Below are 22669 nucleotides of genomic sequence, written 5' to 3' on the forward strand. Positions count from 1 at the left end.
TGAACTGTGTGCTACTTTTTTAAAGTGGTCAGTGTTGCACAGGACTGATACCTGATTTTGGAGTGGCAGCATCCCACCTCTGTATAGCGCTACTCTTCTTTACAATCCCTTGCTAAATCATCTTCTGAATGTGGACTTCATGTGAGTGAGCTAATTTGACCCAGATCTGGCTCAAGAGTAGGAAGTTACTGAATTTGAAGATGTTTCTCTTCTGGAGTTGTGGATTCCCTATCTGGGTATTATTAGCCTAGATATTGCTAGGCAAATTGTCACTTCACAGAAACATTAGTAGGCAATACTATTTTGTGTTAAAACGTAAACTACTTGTTATTTTGAGATCCTTTAAACAGGATGTCTGTACTTGGGGTGTGTGTGATGTGTTGGGGGTTTGGGGGTTTCCTTCTCTTCTTTTTTCTCCCTGCATGTATATACCTAGTGCCTATAAAACCCTCAGTTTTATCACAGCAAATCCCAGGAGTTTTACTGTGCTACACATATGTGTTAGTCTTTGTTTGTTTGTGGAGTAGGTATTTGTTTCCCCTGTCAAAAACTGTTACACTGGATTGATACAGTCTCCCTGAAGTCCACTGTTGCAAGCCATGACATGTTGTTAGAAGTTTTTGTTAAGCTTTATTTGTTGAAATACACAGTAAAGTTTTTATTATTTGAGACTTGTGATAATTTATATTGTCAAACAGCTAGTTTAAAGGAACTTTTTTTTTTCTTTTAGCCAGAATGTGGATCATTTTACCTGATAACTTCTTCCCTATTTGAAGGGAATGTGTATTAAATTTTAATGAGGGTAATTTTGATGACAGGTCGTTCTACCAAATGTCTTTTAATTTTTGTTAATATTGGGAACTTTAACTTGAAACCTGGCTGCAATGGAACGTAGGAGAAAACTGACACTTTCTGTTGAGCTTGTCTCTGCTGTGTAGTGATTTTGACCCCACTTTTAACCATAATATATGGTCTTCAAAAAAGCAAATGTGTATTCTCCATTGTGTGCTTCATTTTGGCACAGATTCTGGTTTGATCACCCATATGCAGTTCTGTGGGAAGATACTCAGATTGCCTCTTTTCATCTAACTTAAGTGATGAAATTAGGAATTTTGGCTCTTGAAATTGCCACTGGAATGCAGAGATTGATTTGTAGTGCTAAGGTGAGATCGTGTGAAGATGCTAAGTTTTTTGTTAGTCTTTTGTTGTAGTTTCTTGCTGTAGAAACACAGCACTCTACAAACAAGTAATGCTTAGGAATTGTATGAAGATTTTGGGCCCACTTTCTCATACAGAACTTGTTAAATGTCTGAACAATTCTCTCCTGTGTCTGCAGCACATCCGTTTCTGACACAGCTTTCTATGACGTGCACTCGTATTTATTTATTCTTTGGAAGAGAGTTATTTGCAGTGATTTCCTCCATTCATTCATCTCTCATATTTTGACATAGTAAACTTGAAAGAGTATGAACAGGGCTTGGAAAGAGAATGGTGAAGACTTCTCGAGAGTAAAAAAAACCCAACCAAAACAAACTAACCAAATCCAAGCCCTGCCTGTGACTGCTGCTGCACCCTGAAGAGGCATGCGTTTGCTTACAGAGGTTGATGAGTCAGTCTCTTCAGGGCTTTTTGCTAGGGCTGGCCTCCTGCCTGTCCATTCTGAAATTTCTCGGTTGCCTCATCTGATTGTCGATGCTGCATTAAGGCTAGTCCAATTTGTAAGTAGGTAGGTAGGGGGAAACCCACGTGTAGCACAACTACTGCTGTCACGGCACATCATCCCATGGTCTTTGTGTTTTGATGAACTCCCAGGAGAGTTAGATGTTTCTGTTGTTGAAAACAGCTGTTTTGGAGAAGGTATCTGGGAGGCAGCCACATGCTTGCATGGTACAATGAAAACTTGTGGCCTTTTCAGTAAATCATACATTGGACACTGGAGTTGCTTGTGGCTTGTTGCTGGGGTCTGTGCAATTAAGAGCTACAGAACAGTTCAGAGAAGCATTCAGAAGAACTGACATTCTACAATGAATGTAAGAACCTTTGTACACTAAACCGTAGCCAGATTCAAGACCTTCAGCTTTTATAATAGAGGCTTGACTTCCTCTGTTTGTCTTCTGCTTGGTTAAAAAGAATAATTCAGTTTATTTTCCTGGATGGGGGTAATCTGTGTCAGTGTTCTAGGGGGTGGGAGGGGGAGGGCAGGAAGAGAAGGTCAGCTGTTTTTAATACTGGTGTACTCCATGGCCAGGGCTTTCTAATTATAGTGTGGATAAAATATCAATTTTCAAAGTCTTTCACATGAGGAAGGTTCTCTGTTTCAGTGGCGTTAGATTTGCATCTGTCCCATAAACATATGCATCATATGTATTTTGTATCTGGTTAGTATTGGGTAACTGTATTAGCTGGTTGCTCTGCTGCAGTTTGGTAGTGTCTTCGTGGGAGCAGTGAAGACATTGTCATATACAGAAGTATATCTTGTATACTTAAAGCACTTGTTTGACTTTGCAGCTAACGAAGGTGTTCAGGGTTACTTTGAACCTTCTCTGTCTCTTACGCGTTATGACTGATTGTTGGAGAACAGATAAACATTTGAAGTAGCTGAACGATTGTGTTGTGTATCTGGCTTGAGAAATGGCTTCATAGATTTTCTTGTAGTTATGATGAATATCGTTGGCACTAGTGATTTGAGAAACAGCCCAAGCAAGTGTAAATGAGTAGGAGGTGCTCATTAAACTTGTGTTGGAGGATTTCTTTCTTCTCCCTGTTCTTCAGAAAAAATGTCTCTGCTGTGCTGTCTCCCATTTAAACAAAATTTCTGTGATTAGATTTTTAGTAAGACCAAAATTGCTTCTATTGTATCATTTTCTGTGCCAGATATGCAGTAATGAAATAGTTCAGAGATAGTAATACACTGTTTTACGAGACAGTAAGAAAGCCATATGAAGTGCTCTTCATTTTCTATTCCATCTGTTGTTATTATGTGGTAGTAATCTTGTATCATGCTTTTAAAATACAGTTTTTCCAGTTCTCATATTTATGTGGTTTGGGAAGTGTTGGATCAGGTGTTAAGATGTTGTGCCTGTTAGATAAGTCCTCTAAGAAGCTTTGTGGTGGGCACAGAAAAGAAATGGTTAGGATAATTGAAAAGCAAAAAGTGTCATACGGTCGTGGTGCTGTTCAAAGGGAAACCAGTAGCAACTAGCTATATTTATTTTTTTTTTCTTCTGTCTCCTAAAGTTTTCATTGATGAGAGCAGTCTTAAGCTTTGAAAGACTCTGGAGACACACAAGCTGTCTAAGAGTGTTTGTAATCTTCAAACAAGAAGTAGTGAAGTGAAAATGTGACTAATGCTGAGAAGAGAGCACTTTTAGCTCTGAACCAGGCATTTGCGTACCTCCGACTGTATGGAAGGGAAAAATCTGCTGCTTGGATAAAGTAGTCTTTTGGTAGAATTTGCCCAGATGGAGCTTATTTCTGTGACTACAGAATAAGTAATGTCTCTTAAGTTCTGGATTCTCTTTTTCAATGAAACTTCTGAATTTCATGCTTTTTCTGTTGTGAGGGGAGGTTTCAGAATGCAGACTGGCTCTCCTTCAGCTGAGCCCACAGTCAAGGCAGACTGAAGCAATATGCTCTAAGAAGTGTGAATTTTCTCATATGTTTCAGGGAGCATTAATGGAAAGACTAATTAGGACAACTTGAAGCCAAAATTGATGTGTTTCACTTGGAGATAAATTATCAGAGGCATCCATCAGCTGTAGATGGATGTACATGGCATTCCAAGTTTAAATCTGCTTGAAGAGTTTAGAATCAGAAGTGAGGAAAAAAAGTTTCGATCTATCTCAGGGCTTAAATTTAGAGTAGAACAAGGAAAAAAAAATCTACAACGTATGAACTCTGTACTCTAATAAAAACAGATGAAGGGGATCATAAACTTCTAATTATTATTGTTTTTAATTCTAGTTTTAAGACAGTGTATAGGTGACATTAAGTCAGTATTTCAGACTGAAAATGCTATATTAAATACTAGTGTAATTTTTTTGGTATGGGCCTGTAACTTTTACAGATACATGCATACAGATAGGGTTTCTTCTCTTATCTTTCTCCTGAATTTGTGGCATTTCTGCTCCTAGAAATCTAAAACATAGGTCTCCACAGTCAGTTCTTTTTGAATCCTAATATACTCTATTTTCTTAAAGAGGTTAAAAAAAGTCTGCCTCCCCCACCCCCGAAGAGGAATGGCAACCTCGTATCAACAGACGAGGAGAAGGCTGAGGTCCTTAACAACTCTCTTGCCTCAGTCTTCACTGGCAGCCTCTCTCCTCGCCCCTTCCCAGCTGATGCACTGCAAGATGGGGACCAGAGTGGGAAAGCCGCTCCCACAGTAAGGGAAGATCAGATTCGTGACCACCTGAAGAACCTGAACGTACAGAAGTCTATGGGACCTGAAGAGATGCATCCCAGAGTCCTGAGGGAATTGGCTGATGTCATTGGAAAGCCACTCTCCATGATATTTGAAAGGTCACGGCAGTCAGGCAAAGTCCTTGGTGACTGGAGGAAGGGAAACATTGTGCGCATTTCTGTAAAGGGTAGGAAGGAGGACCCTGGGAACTACTGACCTGTCAGCCTCACCACTGTGCCTGGGAAGACCATGGAACAGATCCTCCTAGAAGCTATGCTAAGGCACATGGAGGACAGGGAGGTGATTTGAGACAGCCAGCATGGCTTCACCAAGGGCAAGTCCTGTCTGACCAACCTAGTGGCTTTCTATGATGGAATGACTAGATCAGTGGACAAGGGAAGAGCTATGGATGTGATCTACCTAGACTTCTCTAAAGCCTTCAACACAGTCGCCCACAACATCCTTCTCTCTAAATTGGAGAGATATAGATTTGATGGGTGGACTGGTCGGTGGCTGAGGAATTGGTTGGAAGATCACAGCTGGAAGGTAGTGGTCAATGGCTCGATGTCTAAATGGACACTGGTGACAAGTGGTGTCACTCAGGGGTCCATGCTGGGACTGGTGCTGTTTAACATTTTCATCAATGACTTGGTGAGATTGAGTGCACCCTCAGCAAGTCTGCAGATGACACCAAACTGAGTGGTGCAGCTGACACACCAGAAGAACGGGATGCCATCCAGAAGGACCTGGACAAGCGGGAGAGGTGGGCCTGTGTGAACGTCATGAGGCTCAACAAGACCAAGTGCAAGGCCCTGCATCTGGGTCGGGGCAACCCCTGTTATCAGTGCAGGCTGGGGGAAGAGGGGATTGAGAGCAACCCTGCCGAGAAGGACTTGGGGGTCCTGGTGGGTGAGAAACTGGACATCGACCACCAATGCGCACTTGCATCCCAGAAGGCCAACTGTATCCTGGGCTGCATCACGAGAAGCGTGGCCAGCAGGTCGAGGGAGGTGATTCTGCTCCTCTGCTTGGTGAGATCCCACCTGGAGTCCTGCGTCCAGCTCTGGAGCCCCCAGCACAAGAAGTCATGGAGCTGTTGGAGCGGGTCCAGAGGAGGGCCACAAAAACGTTCAGAGGGATGGAACACCTCTCCTATGAGGAAAGGCTGAGAGCATTGGGGCTGTTCAGCCTGGAGAAGAGAGGGCTGTGGGGAGACCTTATGGCAGCCTTCCTTTACCTGAAGGGGGCCTATAGGAAAGATGTGAAAAATGTTTTTAGCAAGGCCTGTTGTGACAGGACACAGAGTAATGGCTTTAAACTAAGGGACGGTAGATTTAGGCTAGATAGAAGGAAGATGTTTTTTACCACGAGGGTGATGAAACACTGGACCAGGTTGCCCAGAGAGTCAGCAGATGCCCCATCCCTGGAAACATTCAAGGGCTGGTTGGACGGGGCTCTGAGCAACCTGATCTAGTTGAAGATGTCCCTGCTCACTGTGGGGGGGTTGGGCTGGATGACCTCTAAAGGTCCCTTCCAACCCAAAGCATTCTATGACTCTATGGTTCTATGGATATAAAAAAGCTTGTGCCTGCTTCCTTTGCAGGACTGACTTAGTGCAGTGTCAGATTCGGCTTCTGGGTAAGGTATGATACAAAAAGTTAGTTTGCTTCAGTGTCACAAAGGCAGCAGTCTCTGGCTAAGGAGTACCTGCACAAGAAGAGATGCATTTCTTTCTGTTGTGTTTTTTTTTTTTCCCTTCCTACTTGCCTGAGGAGAGCAGTATTTTCTCTCTGCTCTTCTGCTGAATGCTCCCAGAAAGCAGGACTCTAACCCTGTGCGTTGCACCCTTGTAATATATGTGTCCAAGACTCCAGTTCCATCGTGTCATGTACCTCTTTCACCTTCTTGTCACTGCTTTGACATCCTCAGCCAGGGATGACCGACTACCTTTATTTCTATTGCAGAGCAGGGCTGTAAGCTGGCAGCCCCTGCTATGCAGAGTAGCAAGATGCGCCTGATTTGTAGTGGCTATCTGTGCAACCATCTACTGTGCTCGGAGAGAAGGTTGGAAGGCAGAGCTGAGAGAAGCTGAGAGTGCACCTGGCACAGGCAGATTGGTTACATGTTGTGGGCATATCACAGCTTTGGCAGCTTGCAGTGTTGCATACCACTGGATCCACTGCTACAATAGCTGTGGGCACAAATGTGTCTGCTCAGAAGACTGTGATTCCTTCCACTTGAAGTGGGTTGTGTGGCCTTCTGTCTTCCTCTTTTTGTATGTCTCACCTCTTGAGCAATATCAAGACAGAGAACAAAGCCAAGGAAAATGTTTCTCTCTGCAGTATAGAATTTTTAAGGAAGAAGTGCAGGGAGGAGGCAGGGTCTTTCATCGTGCACGTAAAGAATGGTGCCTCACACTTATTAGCAACGTGATCCATCAGGTAACAAGCTGCTAGTATTCCCCTCTCCCTTTCATTTCTCTAATATGAGCATCCTGTGTGTATTTTATGGCCATCATCAGCACTATATGAATAACTCTTAAACTGCTGGTCCTTTTCAGTCAGCTCTGACAGTTTTGTTGGGTCTTAAAGATAGCTGGGTTGTGTAACCACTGTGAAAGTAGGCGGCTGGGTAGAGGGAAGAGACAATGTGGGAGCTCAGGCTTTGAAACGGGAGGCTATGTGGCGGGGCAGTGGCCCATTAGGAGGCAGGAAGGCTTCAGCAAGAATTTCCACCTTCTTGGGAGCCCTGGCTCCTTTAGGAGCCAAAAGACAAGTATGTAATAAACAGGTATCAATCAAGGAACTGTTTATTGTTTTGTGGGCTATAATGCATTTTTCTCACGAGTAGTGTGGCTGTAGAGCTATATTGTTTTGTGTCGTGCTGCAGGGAGTGAGGAAATCTGGTCCCAAATAAGGAGGAGTTTGTAAGTTGAGGGCAAGGTTGTCTTTATTTGGATACATAGAAAAAGAAGTGGTTTTGCTGTCTTTAAAAGTTGTGGCACCATTGGAAGCTCTCTTCTCTTTCCTGTCTGTGGCATGGCATAGAGTCAAATATATCTTCTGAAAGTGTGCCCACTTAATAATGTGTTCTGGCCTTTACCAAATCACATTAACCTAGTGTAGCTATCTTCTGGAGCAATTCATTGATATTTTTTTTTCCCCCCTTCTCTTTTTTTTACTTTTTAATAATCCCACTGTGAACTGTGGTACCAGCTGACAAATCCCAAAGAAAGCAGTTCTCTCTAGGTTAGGAGGAAAGAAATAAGAAGAGTGTATCTGACTTGCTCTTGGCAAAAAGGACCCCAAATGAATCTTTTAATTAGAGCAGTTTTGTTCTGTCTATCTGCCATGAACCTAACGAGCAATATGAGCTTGCTAAGGTGCAGCCATGTGACTTGATGGGAGCTGATTCTCTAGTGAGAAGATTAGGTGCTTATTTCTGGCTGTCTGCAGCCTGTGATGCTAACTAAGCACGTGTTGCTGGGTGTGTGAGAGCTCTCAGCCAGTCCCGAGTTACCTCTCCTTCTCTCATCTTTGCTCTTCCATCCCTTCCTGAGTATTGCCTCACCGATTTCTCTGCTCTTGATATTTCAGCTTGGGATAGATTTCACAAATTATGCTACATTCAGTTTCTGTGTGGTATTGTGTTTGGATCTGTAAATAACACAAAGTCTAAATGGAACATAACATTTTTCAGAATCTTGTTTTTTAGCAAATCGCCTGGGGAAGCGTATTTTGAAATCAGTGAAATACAAAAGGGATTAATAGCTCTGACCAAGAGGTCATCATTAAACTGGCTTGTCTCCAGCACTGCCATTTTACAAAATGCATTTAGTGAATTGTTTTGCCTTTAAAAAGTGAGAAGAGGGGTGGTGGAAGAGGAACCAGTCCTGGGGCTCTCGAATTGTGACAGCTCTACCATTTGTGATGTAGAAGCTATTTAAAATTATGTGGGGTGGGGAAGAAATCCAGCCTGCCACGCTGAAGCTGGGAAATGAACGCTGCCTTCTGCCCACAGGCTGAGAATTGTGACTGGAGCTGCAGTTTCCACCACTTAGTACAGTTCTCTTTTTGTAATGATGGCACCTGAGCAAAATAAATCTGAAAATCTTCCACTTTAATAGGTTCCCATTCTCATAATCTTGAATGATTTGGAAGACCCCATTTTGTCAAGAAACCTGTTTCCTTTTATTTTTGAATTTCACCTTGAATTTGATGTTTTGTCCTGTGGGCACTGATGTTAACATGACTTCTATATTGTACTTACTTACATGATAAATCTCTCTTCCCAGATCATTCAACTTCAAGTGGTACCTCCTCGTTTAAGCCCAGCCGATCACTGGTTACTATTCCCACTGCCCATGTGATGCCGTCTAATGCCAGCTCTTCACTTTCCAAGCACAGGGAGGCTTTTAAGTCTGATGGCTCAAAATGGAGTACAAGCTTTGTACGGTCAGGAGGAGGCAGAAATCAGGACAATTCTCTTGACATGAAAGGTGCAAGACCTGTAAGAAAATGGTCCTCCTTGTCTAAACTCAGCTCATCAAATACCTTCAGCCAAGATGGCAGTAGTCATTCAGCGGATTCCAGGGCTAGTACAGACAAAGCTGTGTCACCGCAATTACGGACAAATGGGCCGAGTTGTTTGCATGATAGCATGGAGTTGCTAAAAATTGAGGACAAAGAAATGGGGAAAAAACGATCTTCTCTACTGGACTGCAAATACAAATTTGAAACGTGCAGCAAAGACGATTTTGTTTCAGATTCCTCAAGTAGGAGACATGCCTTAGACTTGACCTACAGTGCCTTACCTGAAAGCAAACCTGCAGCAGCCAGTTGTGAAGCTTTCGGACAGCGGTACGCAACTCTGGGACAGCAGGCTGTGAGTGGAGCTCCCATACAGCCGGCAGTGAGGACTCAGATGTGGCTTAAGGAGCAGTTACGTGCAAATCCCCTGGACTGCAGGACTGCTGAGGAGCCCTACGGCCTAGCTGCGTGGCATGTGCAGCAGCTGGAAGATTTTAGAACAGGAGGCGAACAGCCTGTGCAGGTAAGGCTAAAGCTTGGTGGTTGCTGCCATCGTGTGGCATCATGTGTTATACCTGAGGAATAACACCAGGCAGTTTTTAATAAAACAAGAAGGGGAACAAGTCCTCTTACCCAGGTGATAGAGTTTTTAAACTTTAATGGGGGATGCTGCTGCTTGTTTCTCAGTATTACCTGAGTGGCAGCAGGGTGGTTTTTTTTTTAAGACTTCTGCTTACAGTTTACTCTGATTCATTGTGCCTGTTTACATGAGACTAGCATCTTTTTTTCTGAAAATGAACACAGTAAGAGGTTCATCAAATAGCATTTTCAGTAGCTCTTGAGAGAATCTTTGGTCGTAGTGTAGTGGGGGAATGTGAATGTGTTTTGATCTGAATGGATTTAGAAAGAAGCTGCATTTATACATTTACTGAAAGAGGTATGACTCCTGCATACTGCAAGGATTAATAAATATTCAGTATTACTATGCCTAGGACTTAAAAACTTAATTCAGTTTGATATTACTGCTTATTTTTTTAACTAATTAGAATCAACTAATAGTAATCAATCTGGTTTATTTAAATAGAATAATACATAGTTTTTGTGTTGTACTTTCAGATTTCATGTATTTCCGTATAGAAACCATCAAATGTGGTTTTAAGAGACAGCTAACCATTTCTAACACGACTATTCACGTTCTTTGTTTCCAGCTCTTACCCTAATGGGGAAGGATGGCTTGTGAAGGAAGGCAGTATTAAAAATCTAAATGTTCAGGTTTACCTATCTAGGTAAACTTGACTTGCCAAAAAAGTCCCAACAGAGTACAAGATGTAGATTTTTCTGAAAGGCAGCTTAAGGTTAGAGTAGGACATTATCTGAGCAGAGATAATGTCGATGTATGTGGAAATACCTGTTTCCTCCAACCAGAGGATACACCGAGTAATTTACGAAGAGTTGTGCTGAGATTCTGTTATTTCTTCCTTTGTGTATTGAAGGAAAGACTGACAAATTCAGAGGTTCTCAAGATCCAATTTTACTCTTAGTAGTGATCTTGACCTTAAAAATCTTGAATCCAATTAATATGGTTGAATTAATACTAATCCTTAAGGGTCTTTCTAAAAACCTGATGTTGTTCCCGGTAACCACCCTTTTACATTACCCTTATTACTACAGAAGCCCTCGCTCATCTTGCTCTAAGCTTTTTGAAGATTTTCACTTTGAGGAGCCACCGAGGTAGAGAGCTGAGGCTGAGGGGTCCTCTTGGAGCCAGAGCAGCAGAAGCTGGCTCAGTGCTGAGGCTGGGTTGGGGGCACGGCTGGTCAGGCGCTTGGCAGCTGCCAGTTGCACTGGGGACACACGAGGGGCTCAGGGAGGGACAGCTGGGCACGGTGGAGAACCTGAGTCCGTCCATTTGTTCAGATCTTCCTGGACACCTGTGAGACAGTACCTGGCTGCAGCCATCAGCGGTGCCATCTGTGAGGTTTGCGTGCAAATTGCTGTGCCTGGGGGTTCTCCTTTTGGACTTAAATGTCTGTTCAGAGTAAGCTTGATTTAATTCTTTCCTTCATTTAGATATATGTCTCTTCACCTTGCATGTACCTTTCACAACACTTTGTTTAGGATGGATGTTTCAGAAACTTCTGTTTAGGTCAAAACAACTCCCAGCTTCTGTTGTTCAAGTTTCACAAGCGAGTGCAAGAGTGATGAGCCTTTGGGCTCCTACAGGCATCCTTTGCAGGCCCTCCCTGTCTGCCCTGTCTCTCTGCCCAGAGTTACAGCTGTAGGGAGGAAGGGGTGCTGGAGAAGATGAAGAAAGGAGAATGGTTCTTCCTGTCTTGAGACCTGTGTGTTTGGGTTTGTTTTTTTTAAGAAACCTCAGCATAAGGACAGGGCAATCCTGGTTATATGTACAAACTGGGGGACGAGAGGCTGGAGAGCAGCCCTGTGGAAAGAGACCTGGGGGGCTGAGTTGATTGCAAGTTGAATAGGAGTCAACAGTGTGCCCTGGCAGCCGAAAGGGCCAGCCGTGTCCTGGGGTGCGTCAAGCACAGCATAGCTAGCCGACCGAGGGAGGGGTGATTGTCCCACTCTACACTGCAGGTTTGGGCGCCTCAGTGTAAGAAGGACATCAGACTGTTAAAGTGTGTCTAGAGGAAGGCGACCACGATGGTGAGAAATCTTGAGGGCAAGATTTATGAGGAGTGGCTGGGGTCACTTGGTTTGTTCAGCTTGGAGAAGAGAAGGCTGAGGGGCGACCTCGTGGCAGCCTACAGCTTCCTCAAGGCAGGCAGCGGAGGCACAGTGTTGGTGGTCTCTCTCTGGTGACCAGCAAGGAAATGGAGTGAAGCTACATCAGGGAAGTTCAGCCTGGACATTACAGAATCACAGAATCACAGAATAGTAGGGGTTGGAAGGGACCCCTGTGGGTCATCTAGTCCAACCCCCCTGCCGAAGCAGGGTCACCTACAGTAGGCTGCACAGGATCTTGTCCAGGCGGGTCTTGAATATCTGCAGAGAAGGAGACTCCACAACCTCCCTGGGCAGCCTGTTCCAGTGCTCCGTCACCCTCAGAGGGAAGAAGTTCTTCCTCATGTTCAGACGGAACTTCCTGTGCCTCAGTTTGTGCCCATTGCCCCTTGTCCTGTCGCTGGGCACCACTGAAAAGAGCTTGGCCCCATCCTCCTGACACCCACCCTTCAGATATTTGTAGGCATTTATAAGGTCCCCTCGCAGCCTTCTCTTCTTCAGGCTGAACAAGCCCAGTTCCCTCAACCTCTCCTCGTAGGGGAGATGCTCCAGTCCCCTCACCATCCTCGTAGCCCTCCGCTGGACTCTCTCCAGTAGCTCTTCATCTTTCTTGAACTGGGGAGCCCAGAACTGGACACAGTACTCCAGATCAGGCCTCACTAGGGCAGTGTAGAGGGGAAGGAGGACCTCCCTCGACCTGCTGGCCACACTCCTCTTGATGCACCCCAGGATCCCATTGGCTTTCTTGGTAGCCAGGGCACACTGCTGGCTCATGGTTAACCTGTCATCCACCAGGACACCCAGGTCCCTCTCTGCAGAGCTGCTCTCCAGCAGGTCCACCCCAAGCCTATACTGGTGCATGAGGTTGTTCCTCCCCAGGTGCAGGACCCTGCACTTGCCCTTGTTGAACCTCATCAGGTTCCTCTCTGCCCAGCTTTCCAGCCTATCCAGGTCACGCTGAATGGCAGCACAGCCTTCTGGTGTATCTACCACACCTCCCAGTTTGGTGTCGTCACTGGAGCAGGCTCCCCAGGGAAATGGTCACGGCACCAAGCCTGTCACTTCAAGGAGCATCTAGACGATATTCTTAGTGATATGGTTTAGTGTTAGGTGGTCCTGCAAGGAGCAGGGAGTTGGACTCGGTGATCCTTATGGGTCTGTTCTAACTCAAGATATTTGATGATTCTATAATTGTGCTATGATTTTTTTTTTTTTTTCTTCAAAGATAACATATGTGCACCTGGGAACTGGTATGCTATTATTTATGAAAAACTAAGAAAACTACAGTCCAAAGTGGAATATATATGTAGGAAAGAAAGAGAGCAGAAAGCATAAGATTTTGCTAGAGGAAGCTGGTGATTTATAAAAGGGGGGGAGGAAAAACCCACCTCTGTAAAAACTTTTTATTTTCCTGATAGTGGGGATTATTTTTGTTATTTTGCTTTTAAGAAGTATGTATGCTGATGGAAATAACAGTGGTTTGTACAGGACTTAAAAAATGACACTTCATCATTCTTCTACTTTAAAATCACCATTTCCATGAATGGAAAACAAAATGAACTTTGCTTTTAACTGAGAATCTAGAGTGACTTTAAGGTAGGCTGGTAGATGGAGAGACTGTAGAGGGCAGCCATCATTAGTGAAGCAAAAATAGACCACAACAATATTCTGAGTTGATTTTGAGGACTGGTGGTTCAGGAACAGCTATTGAGCTTAATACAGTCTACAAATAAATTTTTATGCCTTTACAGATGAGTATGGACAGTTTACCCCTTCAGAACTCTGAATTAGGGTTTTTTTTTTAATAAAAGCAAAGAAGCTTTATGTTTAAGTTTACTGTGAAGGATAATGTATTACAGCCCTTAAAAGCTGTTCTGAGGTTAATTGCTCACAAATTAAGATTCTCTGCTTCCTTAATAGTCTGAATTTAACTGAACTGAGCATCTACTGTTTTTTTGTTCCACTTTGGGGAGGAGGGGCAAATTAAAAAGCCTGTAATCTGGCTTTTCTATTCCAATTGTAAACCACGATTTTTAAAATAAAATATTACTGTGCATTGTAAGGGAAGCTCAGAGTGTCGAGTAGAAGACCTACAGCTACGTAGAGATTCTCTTTCAGGACATGGTCAGGTTTGTAACTGCATAAAAGATGCTATGGATAAACAGAACACCTCTTCAGAGAAGGTGCGTTGTTCAGCTGTGGGTGTGCTGTTTGTACGTTGGGAAATAAAGTCTATGGTTATTGTGTAACTAACATCATGGAGTTGTATATGAAAAATCCTTTCTTTAGCTAATGTGTACTACTTAATGTATACTTTTTGAAGATAAACACTCCTACACATTTCCCAGGAACAGATTTTAACAGTACTTCAATGAAAATAATTTCTGTGTAGAATTTATATTTCAGCATACACTCAATTATTTTCAATGTACAGCTCATCTTTCAGAAGACATGACCATCATTGTATCTTTTTTTTTTCTAACATCCAAAGTAAGGAATTGTGTGATTAGGCCTGTGTTAAGGGAAAAAATGCTCATAATACATGACAGCGGTTCCCATTTACTGGTATGGGAGGCCATACAAATCTGAATAAAAAGTCTGTATGTTTTCATGTAAAGACATTTCTTAAAGATTGATCCTATTATCTGTCATATTATCTGAATGTACCTAGGTACATACTGTATGCTGGTTCAGAAATGAGGTTTAAAATGAAAGCATGCTTTTAAAATTGTGGGAGAGAATACAGCAAGAAGGCAGGTTTCAGAATAGTGTTGTAGGCATCACGTCATGAATCTCTGTTTTTTCCCCATTGTATGGGACATCTGCATGAATTCTTCATGGTGTGCTAACTTGTGTCAGAATATAGCAGAGATAATAGATGGAAATTGCTTAATTGCATCTTTTTCCTTCAATGTATCTGGTTTATTGTTTTTTCTTTAATGAGGAAAAAAGTGCCTTGTTCGTACCATGTATAAAAAATTACTAGAAATTAAATTTTACTGCGTAGAGGAATTTAGAGACTTCAGGCTCCATCTGTCGTAACAGTCTTCCGTGGCAGGAGAGGTGATGTGTGGTGATGGGCGGTCACTTGCTGCATCTGGAGCTCATGGCTGATGTATCTGGTGCGGCCCGTGCCCACAGTCTGCAGGAGATGTTGATCTTGATGAAGTTGCTGGATGCCAGTTGTTGAAAACCAGGTCCAGTTCCATCATCGCTGTGCTCTGCTAGGTTTTCATCAAGAAAAGTCCATCCTTCTTTAATCTGGACGATTCTTACTATGCTACTACTGGTACAAAGTATAACAATTATAACAATGATAACAGACAGTGACAGGGTTATTTAACAATTAACTTTGTACAATTTATTTACGGACTATTTTCGCCCAAAATCAAATCCCCATGAGGTACACATCGGACTTCCCCATCCTTCCGCATTACCCACCAGGTACACCCAGGTCCTTGAGCAAAAGCAATCCCCCGGACGGGCTTGCCTTTGCCCGAGGCAGGACTAACCCAAACCGTCTTCCCTAACATGTTCCGCATGTGCACTACAGAGACTTTATCCCCTTCTATGGGGTGCTGAGGTTTTGACTGGGCAGGACCAGCCCGGTTGGTGGACCCTCTGGTGTTAACCAACCAGGTGACCTTTGCTAAATGAGTATCCCAGTTTTTGAAAGTCCCACCCCCCATTGCCCTCAAAGTGGTTTTTAGCAGCCCATTGTAACGTTTGATCTTTCCAGAGGCTGGTGCATGGTAGGGGATGTGATACACCCACTCAATACCGTGTTCTTTGGCCCAGGTGTCTATGAGGCTGTTGCGAAAGTGAGTCCTGTTGTCCGACTCGATTCTTTCGGGAGTGCCATGTCGCCACAGGACTTGTTTTTCCAGGCCCAGGATGGTATTCCGGGCAGTGGCATGGGGCACAGGATAGGTTTCCAGCCATCCGGTGGTGGCCTGCACCATTGTGAGCACATAGCGCTTGCCTTGGCGGGTTTGTGGCAGTGTGATGTAGTCAATCTGCCAAGCCTCCCCATATTTATATTTTAGCCATCATCCTCCATACCACTGAGGCTTTACCCGCTTGGCTTGCTTGATTGCAGCGCATGTCTCACATTCATGGATAACCTGTGCGATGGTATCCATGGTCAAGCCCACCCCTCGGTCACGAGCCCATCTGTATGTCGCGTCTCTTCCTTGGTGGCCCGAGGTGTCATGGGCCCACCGAGCTATAAAGAGTTCACCCTTATGTTGCCACTCCAGATCCACCTGAGCCACTTCAATCTTAGCAGCCTGATCTACCTGGTGGTTGTTTTGATGTTCTTCAGTGGCCCGACTCTTAGGGACGTGGGCGTCCACGTGATGGACTTTTACGGCCAACTGCTCCAGCCGGGCAGCAATATCTTGCCACAATGGGGCAGCCCAGATAGGTTTGCCTCTGCGCTGCCAGTTGTTGTTCTTCCATTGCTGCAGCCACCCCCACAAGGCATTGGCCACCATCCAAGAGTCGGTGTAAAGATAGAGCACTGGCCACTTCTCTCGACTGGCAATGGCTAAAGCCAGCTGGATGGCTTTCACCTCGGCAAACTGGCTGGACTCACCTTCTCCCTCGGCCGTTTCCGCGACTTGTCGTGTAGGGCTCCATACAGCAGCCTTCCACCTCCGCTGCTTCCCCACAATGCGACAGGACCCATCCGTGAACAGGACATACTGTTTCTTATCTTCTGGCAGCTGGTTATACAGTGGGGCCTCTTCAGCACGTGTCACCTCCTCCTCTGGCGATGCTCCAAAATCTTTGCCTTCTGGCCAGTCCATGATTACCTTCAGAATTCCTGGGTGACTGGGGTTTCCCATTCGGGCGCGCTGGGTGATTAGTGCGACCCACTTACTCCACGTAGCATCGGTGGCATGATGCGTAGAGGGGACCTTCTCTTTAAACATCCAGCCCAGGACCGGCAATCGTGGTGCTAGGAGGAGCTGTGCTTCAGTGCCGACCACTTCTGAAGCAGCTCGAACGCCTTCATATGCTGCCAGAATCTCTTTTTCAGTGGGAGTATAGCAGGCCTCGGATCCTTTGTATCCCCGGCTCCAGAACCCCAGGGGTCAACCTCAAGTCTCCCCTGGTGCTTTCTGCCAGAGACTCCAGGTTGGGCCATTCTCCCCGGCTGCGGTGTAGAGCACATTTTTAACATCTTGCCCTGACCGGACTGGACGAAGGGCTACGGCATGAACTATCTCCCGTTTAATCTGTTCAAATGCCTGTCGTTGCTCAGGGCCCCATTCAAAATCATTCTTCTTCCGGGTCACGTGGTACAGAGGACTTACAATCTGGCTGTAATTTGGGATGTGCATCCTCCAAAAACCCACAACACCCAGGAAGGCCTGTGCTTCCTTTTTGCTGGTTGGTGGGGACATGGCTGCTATTTTGTTGATGACATCCACTGGGATTTGACGTCGCGCCCATCCTGCCATTTTATTCCTAGAAACTGGATCTCTTGCGCAGGTCCCTTGACTTTACTTTGCTTAATGGTGAAACCGGCTTTCAGAAGGATCTGAACTATTTTCTCCCCTTTCTCAAAAACCTCCTCCACTGTGTCACCCCATACAATGATGTCGTCGATGTACTGCAGATGTTCTGGAGCTTCACCCTTTTCCAGTGCAGTCTGGATTAGTCCATGGCAAATGGTGGGACTGTGTTTCCACCCCTGGGGCAGTTGATTCCAGGTGTACTGGATGCCCCTCCAGGTGAAAGCAAACTGTGGCCTGCACTCTGCTGCCAAAGGGATGGAGAAGAATGCATTAGCAATGTCAATTGTAGCGTACCACTTGGCTGCCTTTGACTCCAGCTGATACTGAAGTTCTAGCATGTCTGGCACGGCAGCACTCAGCGGTGGTGTGACTTCATTCAGGCCACGGTAGTCTATTGTCAGTCTCCACTCTCCAGTAGATTTTCTCACTGGCCATATGGGACTATTAAAGGGTGAGCGAGTTTTGCTGATCACTCCTTGACTCTCCAGCTGGCGGATCAGCTGATGAATGGGGAGAAGGGAGTCTCGGTTGGTACGATACTGTCGCCGGTGCACCGTTGTGGTTGTGATGGGTACCTGTTGTTCTTCAACCCTCAGCAACCCCACAACGGAAGGATCCTCCAAGAGACCAGGCAAAATGGACAGCTGTTTAATTTCTTCCGTCTCCACAGCAGCTATGCCAAAAGCCCACCGATACCCCCTTGGGTCCTTGAAATAGCCTCTCCTAAGATAGTCTGTCCCAAGGATGCACGGAGCCTCGGGGCCAGTTACAATGGGGTGCTTCTGCCACTCCTGCCCAGTGAGGCTCACTTCAGCCTCCAGTACACTCAGCTCTTGGGACCCCCCTGTCACTCCAGAAATACAAATGGACTCTGACCCTTTGAACTCTGATGGCATTAAAGTACACTGTGCACCAGTGTCCACTAGAGCTTTATACTCTTGTGGATCTGACATGCCAGGCCACCGAATCCACACCATCCAATAAATGCGGTTGTCCCTTTCCTCCACCTGGCTGGAGGCAGGGCCCCTCTAATCCTGGTCAGAGAATTTGCTGCTCACCTGCTGTAAAAATGACTTGGAGGTCCCCTCCAGAGGACTGGAATCAAGGTCAAACTGTCTACCTGGTCTAGAGAGCTGGCTGCTGGAAACTGGAGCAGCATTTTTCCTAACAGAATCCCCTTTTGTGATTGTTTTACCTCGCAACTCACGCACTTATGCCTCTAGACTTGAGGTGGGTTTTCCATCCCACTTCCTCATGTCCTCTCCGTGGTCACGCAGGTAAAACCACAGGGTGCCCCGGGGTGTATAGCCTCTGTATTCCCTCTCCTGAGCAGAGAAACGCTTGCCCCTAATAGCTGAGACACTGGCCTGTACAGGTGGGGAGTAGGACATACTCTGTTCGAGTCGCTGGACCTTCTGGGACAATTTATTTACAGCTGAGACAAGGGAGGAAGAGAGACTTTCCTCATATTGCCGGAGTCTGACAGCCACCTCATCCACTGTTGGTGCCTCCTTACCCTTCCAGTTTACAACTGCCAGTGAGTTGGCATATGAGGAGGGTGCGCTCCGCACAAACTTCCTCCACATAGGTGCTGTGCACTGGACTTCATCTGGGTCGGTGGGTAACTGGTCATCATCTGGTTCATTATAAACCAGCTCCCGCACAGCTAATTCCCTCAGGTACTGAATACCCTTTTCCATATTGGTCCACTTGCCAGGATAACATACAAAATCGTCACTGAAAGGGTATCTCTCCCTCACCCCTGAGAGAAGTCTCCTCCAGAGGCTGAGGACTTGTTCCTTCTTCCCAATGGCCTTGTCAATGCCCCCATCCCTGGCCAGGGATCCCAGCTGCTTGTCTTCCTTGCCCTCTAATTCCAAGCTGCTGGCCCCGTTATCCCAGCACCGCAGCAGCCAGGTGGCAATGTGCTCGCCAGGGTGGCGGCTGAAATCTTTCCGCATGTCCCGCAGCTCGCCCAGGGACAGGGACCGGGTGATGATCTCTGTCTCTGTCTCCCGTGATGACCCTGGCTCATCGTCATCCCTCCCAGAGCGATCTGCTCTCTTTGCGTCTTTCTTTAGTTTTACGGGGGCAACTGCTACCTGCACAGGTTGGTCATTGGGCTCAGCCGCGCTGCCTGCAGCTGGAGCTGGGGCTGCAGCAGTTGCTGGGGCTGCCGGGCAAACCGAGGCAGACCCTGCAGCTGTGGCAGCAGCAGCCGTGGTGCCGGTCGGGGGGGCTGTGACTGCCTGCTGGGCTGGAGGGGCTGCAGGGCCGGCTGGGGGGGCAGCGCCAGCCGCAGTGCCTGCTGCTTTGTTTCGCCCCCTTTCCCCTTTAAGGCGCTGAACAGTGTTGAACAGGGCTCGGTAGGCGTGGGCCAGACCCCAGCACGTTGCGGTGATCTGTGTCTCTCTGGAGTTCCCAGGGTGGCAGCACACTTTTTGCAGATATTTTACTAGTTTGTCCGGATCCTGCACGTGTTCAGGGGTGAGTTTAAAAAACATCGGGGGTGTCCACTGCCCTAGGTACTTGCCCATGCTGTCCCACACACCCAGCCACTCTCAGCTATCCAGCCCCGGGGCAGGTCTCTGCACGATGATCTTAACGACTTGTTTAACCCTAAACAAAACCTGCAACCCATTCAGGAGGCAGAACAAAAGGAGAGTGCTGCCCTGAGCATCCCAGGGGTACTCGAAATTCTCAAAAGCAGTTAGGACCAGCCTGAGGGAGAGAGGGGGGGCGAAAGAGTGGGGGAAGGTATCTCCTTCGGTTTTCCCCACAGACTGGGTTTGATTATTAACAAATTCTAAGACATAGGATCCGAGGTATGGAAATGACCGCAGTGCCGCATGCAAGTACAAGCCTAATTTCATGCACAATGATGTTATCATAAGTCGATATCGTACAGTAGAGGAAAATCATCATCCTGATCTTTTTCCCAGCCATGATGAACAGCATGGCAATGAACACATAGTGCAAGTACGGATTTACATACCAGAGCCACTTGATCAAAGTCAAAAACTTTTTTTTTTTTTTTTTTACCGGCGACTACTTAACACAGAAAAATGTGTATAACAAAATTTAAGAAAATCTAAGAAAGCAGTTTTAACACCCGCTGCTCAGCCTAGCCGTTATCCCCACCCCACGCTTGGGCGCCAATTTAATGTTTTGGTTTCGGCTGCCGCCGGCAACAAAAGCGCCACGCGGCCGCCCCTCCCCCCGCCGGCGTGCGGAGGAGAATGAAAAGAAAGAGGCAGAAACTGGTGGGTCGGGATAAGGGCAGTTTAACAGAACAGCAAACAGAGGGAAACAGGAACAACAACGGTACAGATAAGGAGAAAACACGACAAAAACAGACCCGCTTTCTCGGACCACACTGGCGCCGCGCGCTCCCGAGCCGCGAGAGCGTTCCTGCCGCGCCGCCCCCCCCCCACCGGAACCCAGCGTGACGTCACATGGTATGGAATACCGGGGTCTGTTTGGCCAGGTGGGGTCAGCCCCCACCCCCTGGCTGTGCCCCTTCCTGGAGTCCAGTGAAAATTAACCCTGTCCTGGCCGAAGCCAGGACAGAGATACTACAGCAATCTTCATTTCAAAATGGAGAAGGAAGTAAACTGCATGCATACCTAAACATTGGGAAACAAAAGTTGTAGAACTGTAAATTGGAAAAAAAAGTTCTGGCATTCTTCAAATAATATTGTTACCACAGAAAACTTTATTCTTAAACTAGTTTTGGGTTGACATTTGTCTTATGACCCTTGCAGATCAGAAAACTAAAACCGATTAATACCAACATTTTTCCTGTGTCGTATTTTGATGAAACCATACTTTTCATCAAGATAAAACTTTTTAACAGGAAGAATTACCACCTTTAGTTAGCAGAGTGAACTCCTTCACTGTGAGCCACAATCAAGCTGTTACGTTCCGTTCCTTTTGCTGTGAAGTTGGTAGTCCAGCAACGGGGATTGCGTTCATTATAGTCCCTGTGTGGGCTCAGTCTGGAGTAAGCACTAGCAGACGATGGGAAACCAAACTTGGACCATGTTTGACTGCAAAAAGAGACTTGGCATTGGTTGCCTGATGACTTGCCAATTTTATATGTCATCTTGGAAGAATGTATTTTCAGTTTCAGCAGCAAACTTCAACATACATTGAAGATTCTATAATTTTCATTGCTGGCTGAGAGAAGGCTGCTGGGGTTGCTGCTTGAGGTTGTTTCTACATGGTAATGGCAGGGTTTCTTACGGACTTCCTTTGTATGTAGTTTTGGATCTGGAAGTACCTGATTGTTGGTGGCGGTAGATTCATCTTTTTCCTTTTACTGAAAAGGAATATGTGATTTTTATTTCTTGTCAGGGCTAACTCATTTGTCTGATTTTGGCTATTAAACTGTCACAGTGGTTTCTCTGAGATAGGAAAACTTTTTTATATACAGAAGAGCACACAGAAAATAAGCTTTGTGCAAGCCCGAGCAGTGTATCGGTGAATTGACATTTTGTTTGGAAAACCATTGTTACACTAATTTAGACTTGAGTGGGCTTCATATCATTTTCTGTGGTTGTCATATGTTTCATGCTATCTATGTCAAGCACTAGCAGAAATCCTCCTAAAAAATGAGTAACCATGTAACTGTTACAACGTCTGTCCCTTGTATATAAATTCGCTTTTCTAAAAAAAAAAAAACCAGAATATTTCAAGATTATGAAAGTGATAAAGTGATACAGCTGTGCAAAGTTTTCTGCTTTAAATGCAAACAGACAGGAATTGATGTTACTATATCAACATAAAAAAACGATAGAAGTGTAGTTTACAGAAGCTATTTTAAATATTCATTTGCACTTATTTCAGAGCAGATGAGAGAAAAGCTTTCATTTTGACTATCTGTGCTGCCCCAGCTAGTGTTGCCTAAGCTTTGGAGCAGGTAGCATAGAGTGGAACATGGATGCCTGTGAATGGTAGAACTCAAACTTTATTTCCCTAGACATACTGGCTTTTTGCTGTGAAAAGTCTTTTTGTCAATCTAGTTTAGATGGGTCTCTTCCAGATAACTTAACCGCCTCACAACAACAGTAATTGTCTGGCAGTCCTGCGTGTGACCATGAGTAGGTCAGCTCTGTAATAGATTCTGCACTTGTGCGAAGTGCTGGGTCGACAGTGTCTGCGCTGAATCGGGGCTGTGCTGTTGGCAGTGGGAAGCTGGAAGCTGGGGCTTCCCCCACCCCCCGAGCAACATCTGTCTCTTTTGCCTGTGTGCAAATGACTGTTAATATTTGTATGTGTGGTATTAAGTTTACCGTACAATGGTTATGTGTTGGTGCATTTTGTTCCTGCGTTGTATTTAGTAGACAGGGATACTATGAGTAAGGTGTTGGGCCCCAGTCTGGCCACCTTCTTTCCCAGCATATCTCAGATGTGTAGAGCTACCTTCTGGGCAAGTAACTCCAGCAGAAGGAAGCTCTTCTTAGCCA

General features: G+C 45.5%; 1 protein-coding gene across 2 annotated transcripts in view; it reads left to right on the forward strand.

Moving 5' to 3' along the window:
• Nucleotides 1-22669, forward strand: part of CEP85L (centrosomal protein 85L) — a 157556-nt gene that overhangs the window by 69958 nt on the left and 64929 nt on the right. For both annotated transcript variants that reach the window (XM_009944863.2, XM_075414158.1), the window contains exon 3: nucleotides 8697-9454. In XM_009944863.2, the coding sequence (XP_009943165.1) occupies nucleotides 8697-9454 (758 nt within the window). The remainder of the gene's footprint in view (nucleotides 1-8696; nucleotides 9455-22669) is intronic.

This window comes from Opisthocomus hoazin, chromosome 2 (genome assembly GCF_030867145.1).
Source record: "Opisthocomus hoazin isolate bOpiHoa1 chromosome 2, bOpiHoa1.hap1, whole genome shotgun sequence".
Lineage (NCBI taxonomy): Eukaryota > Metazoa > Chordata > Aves > Opisthocomiformes > Opisthocomidae > Opisthocomus > Opisthocomus hoazin.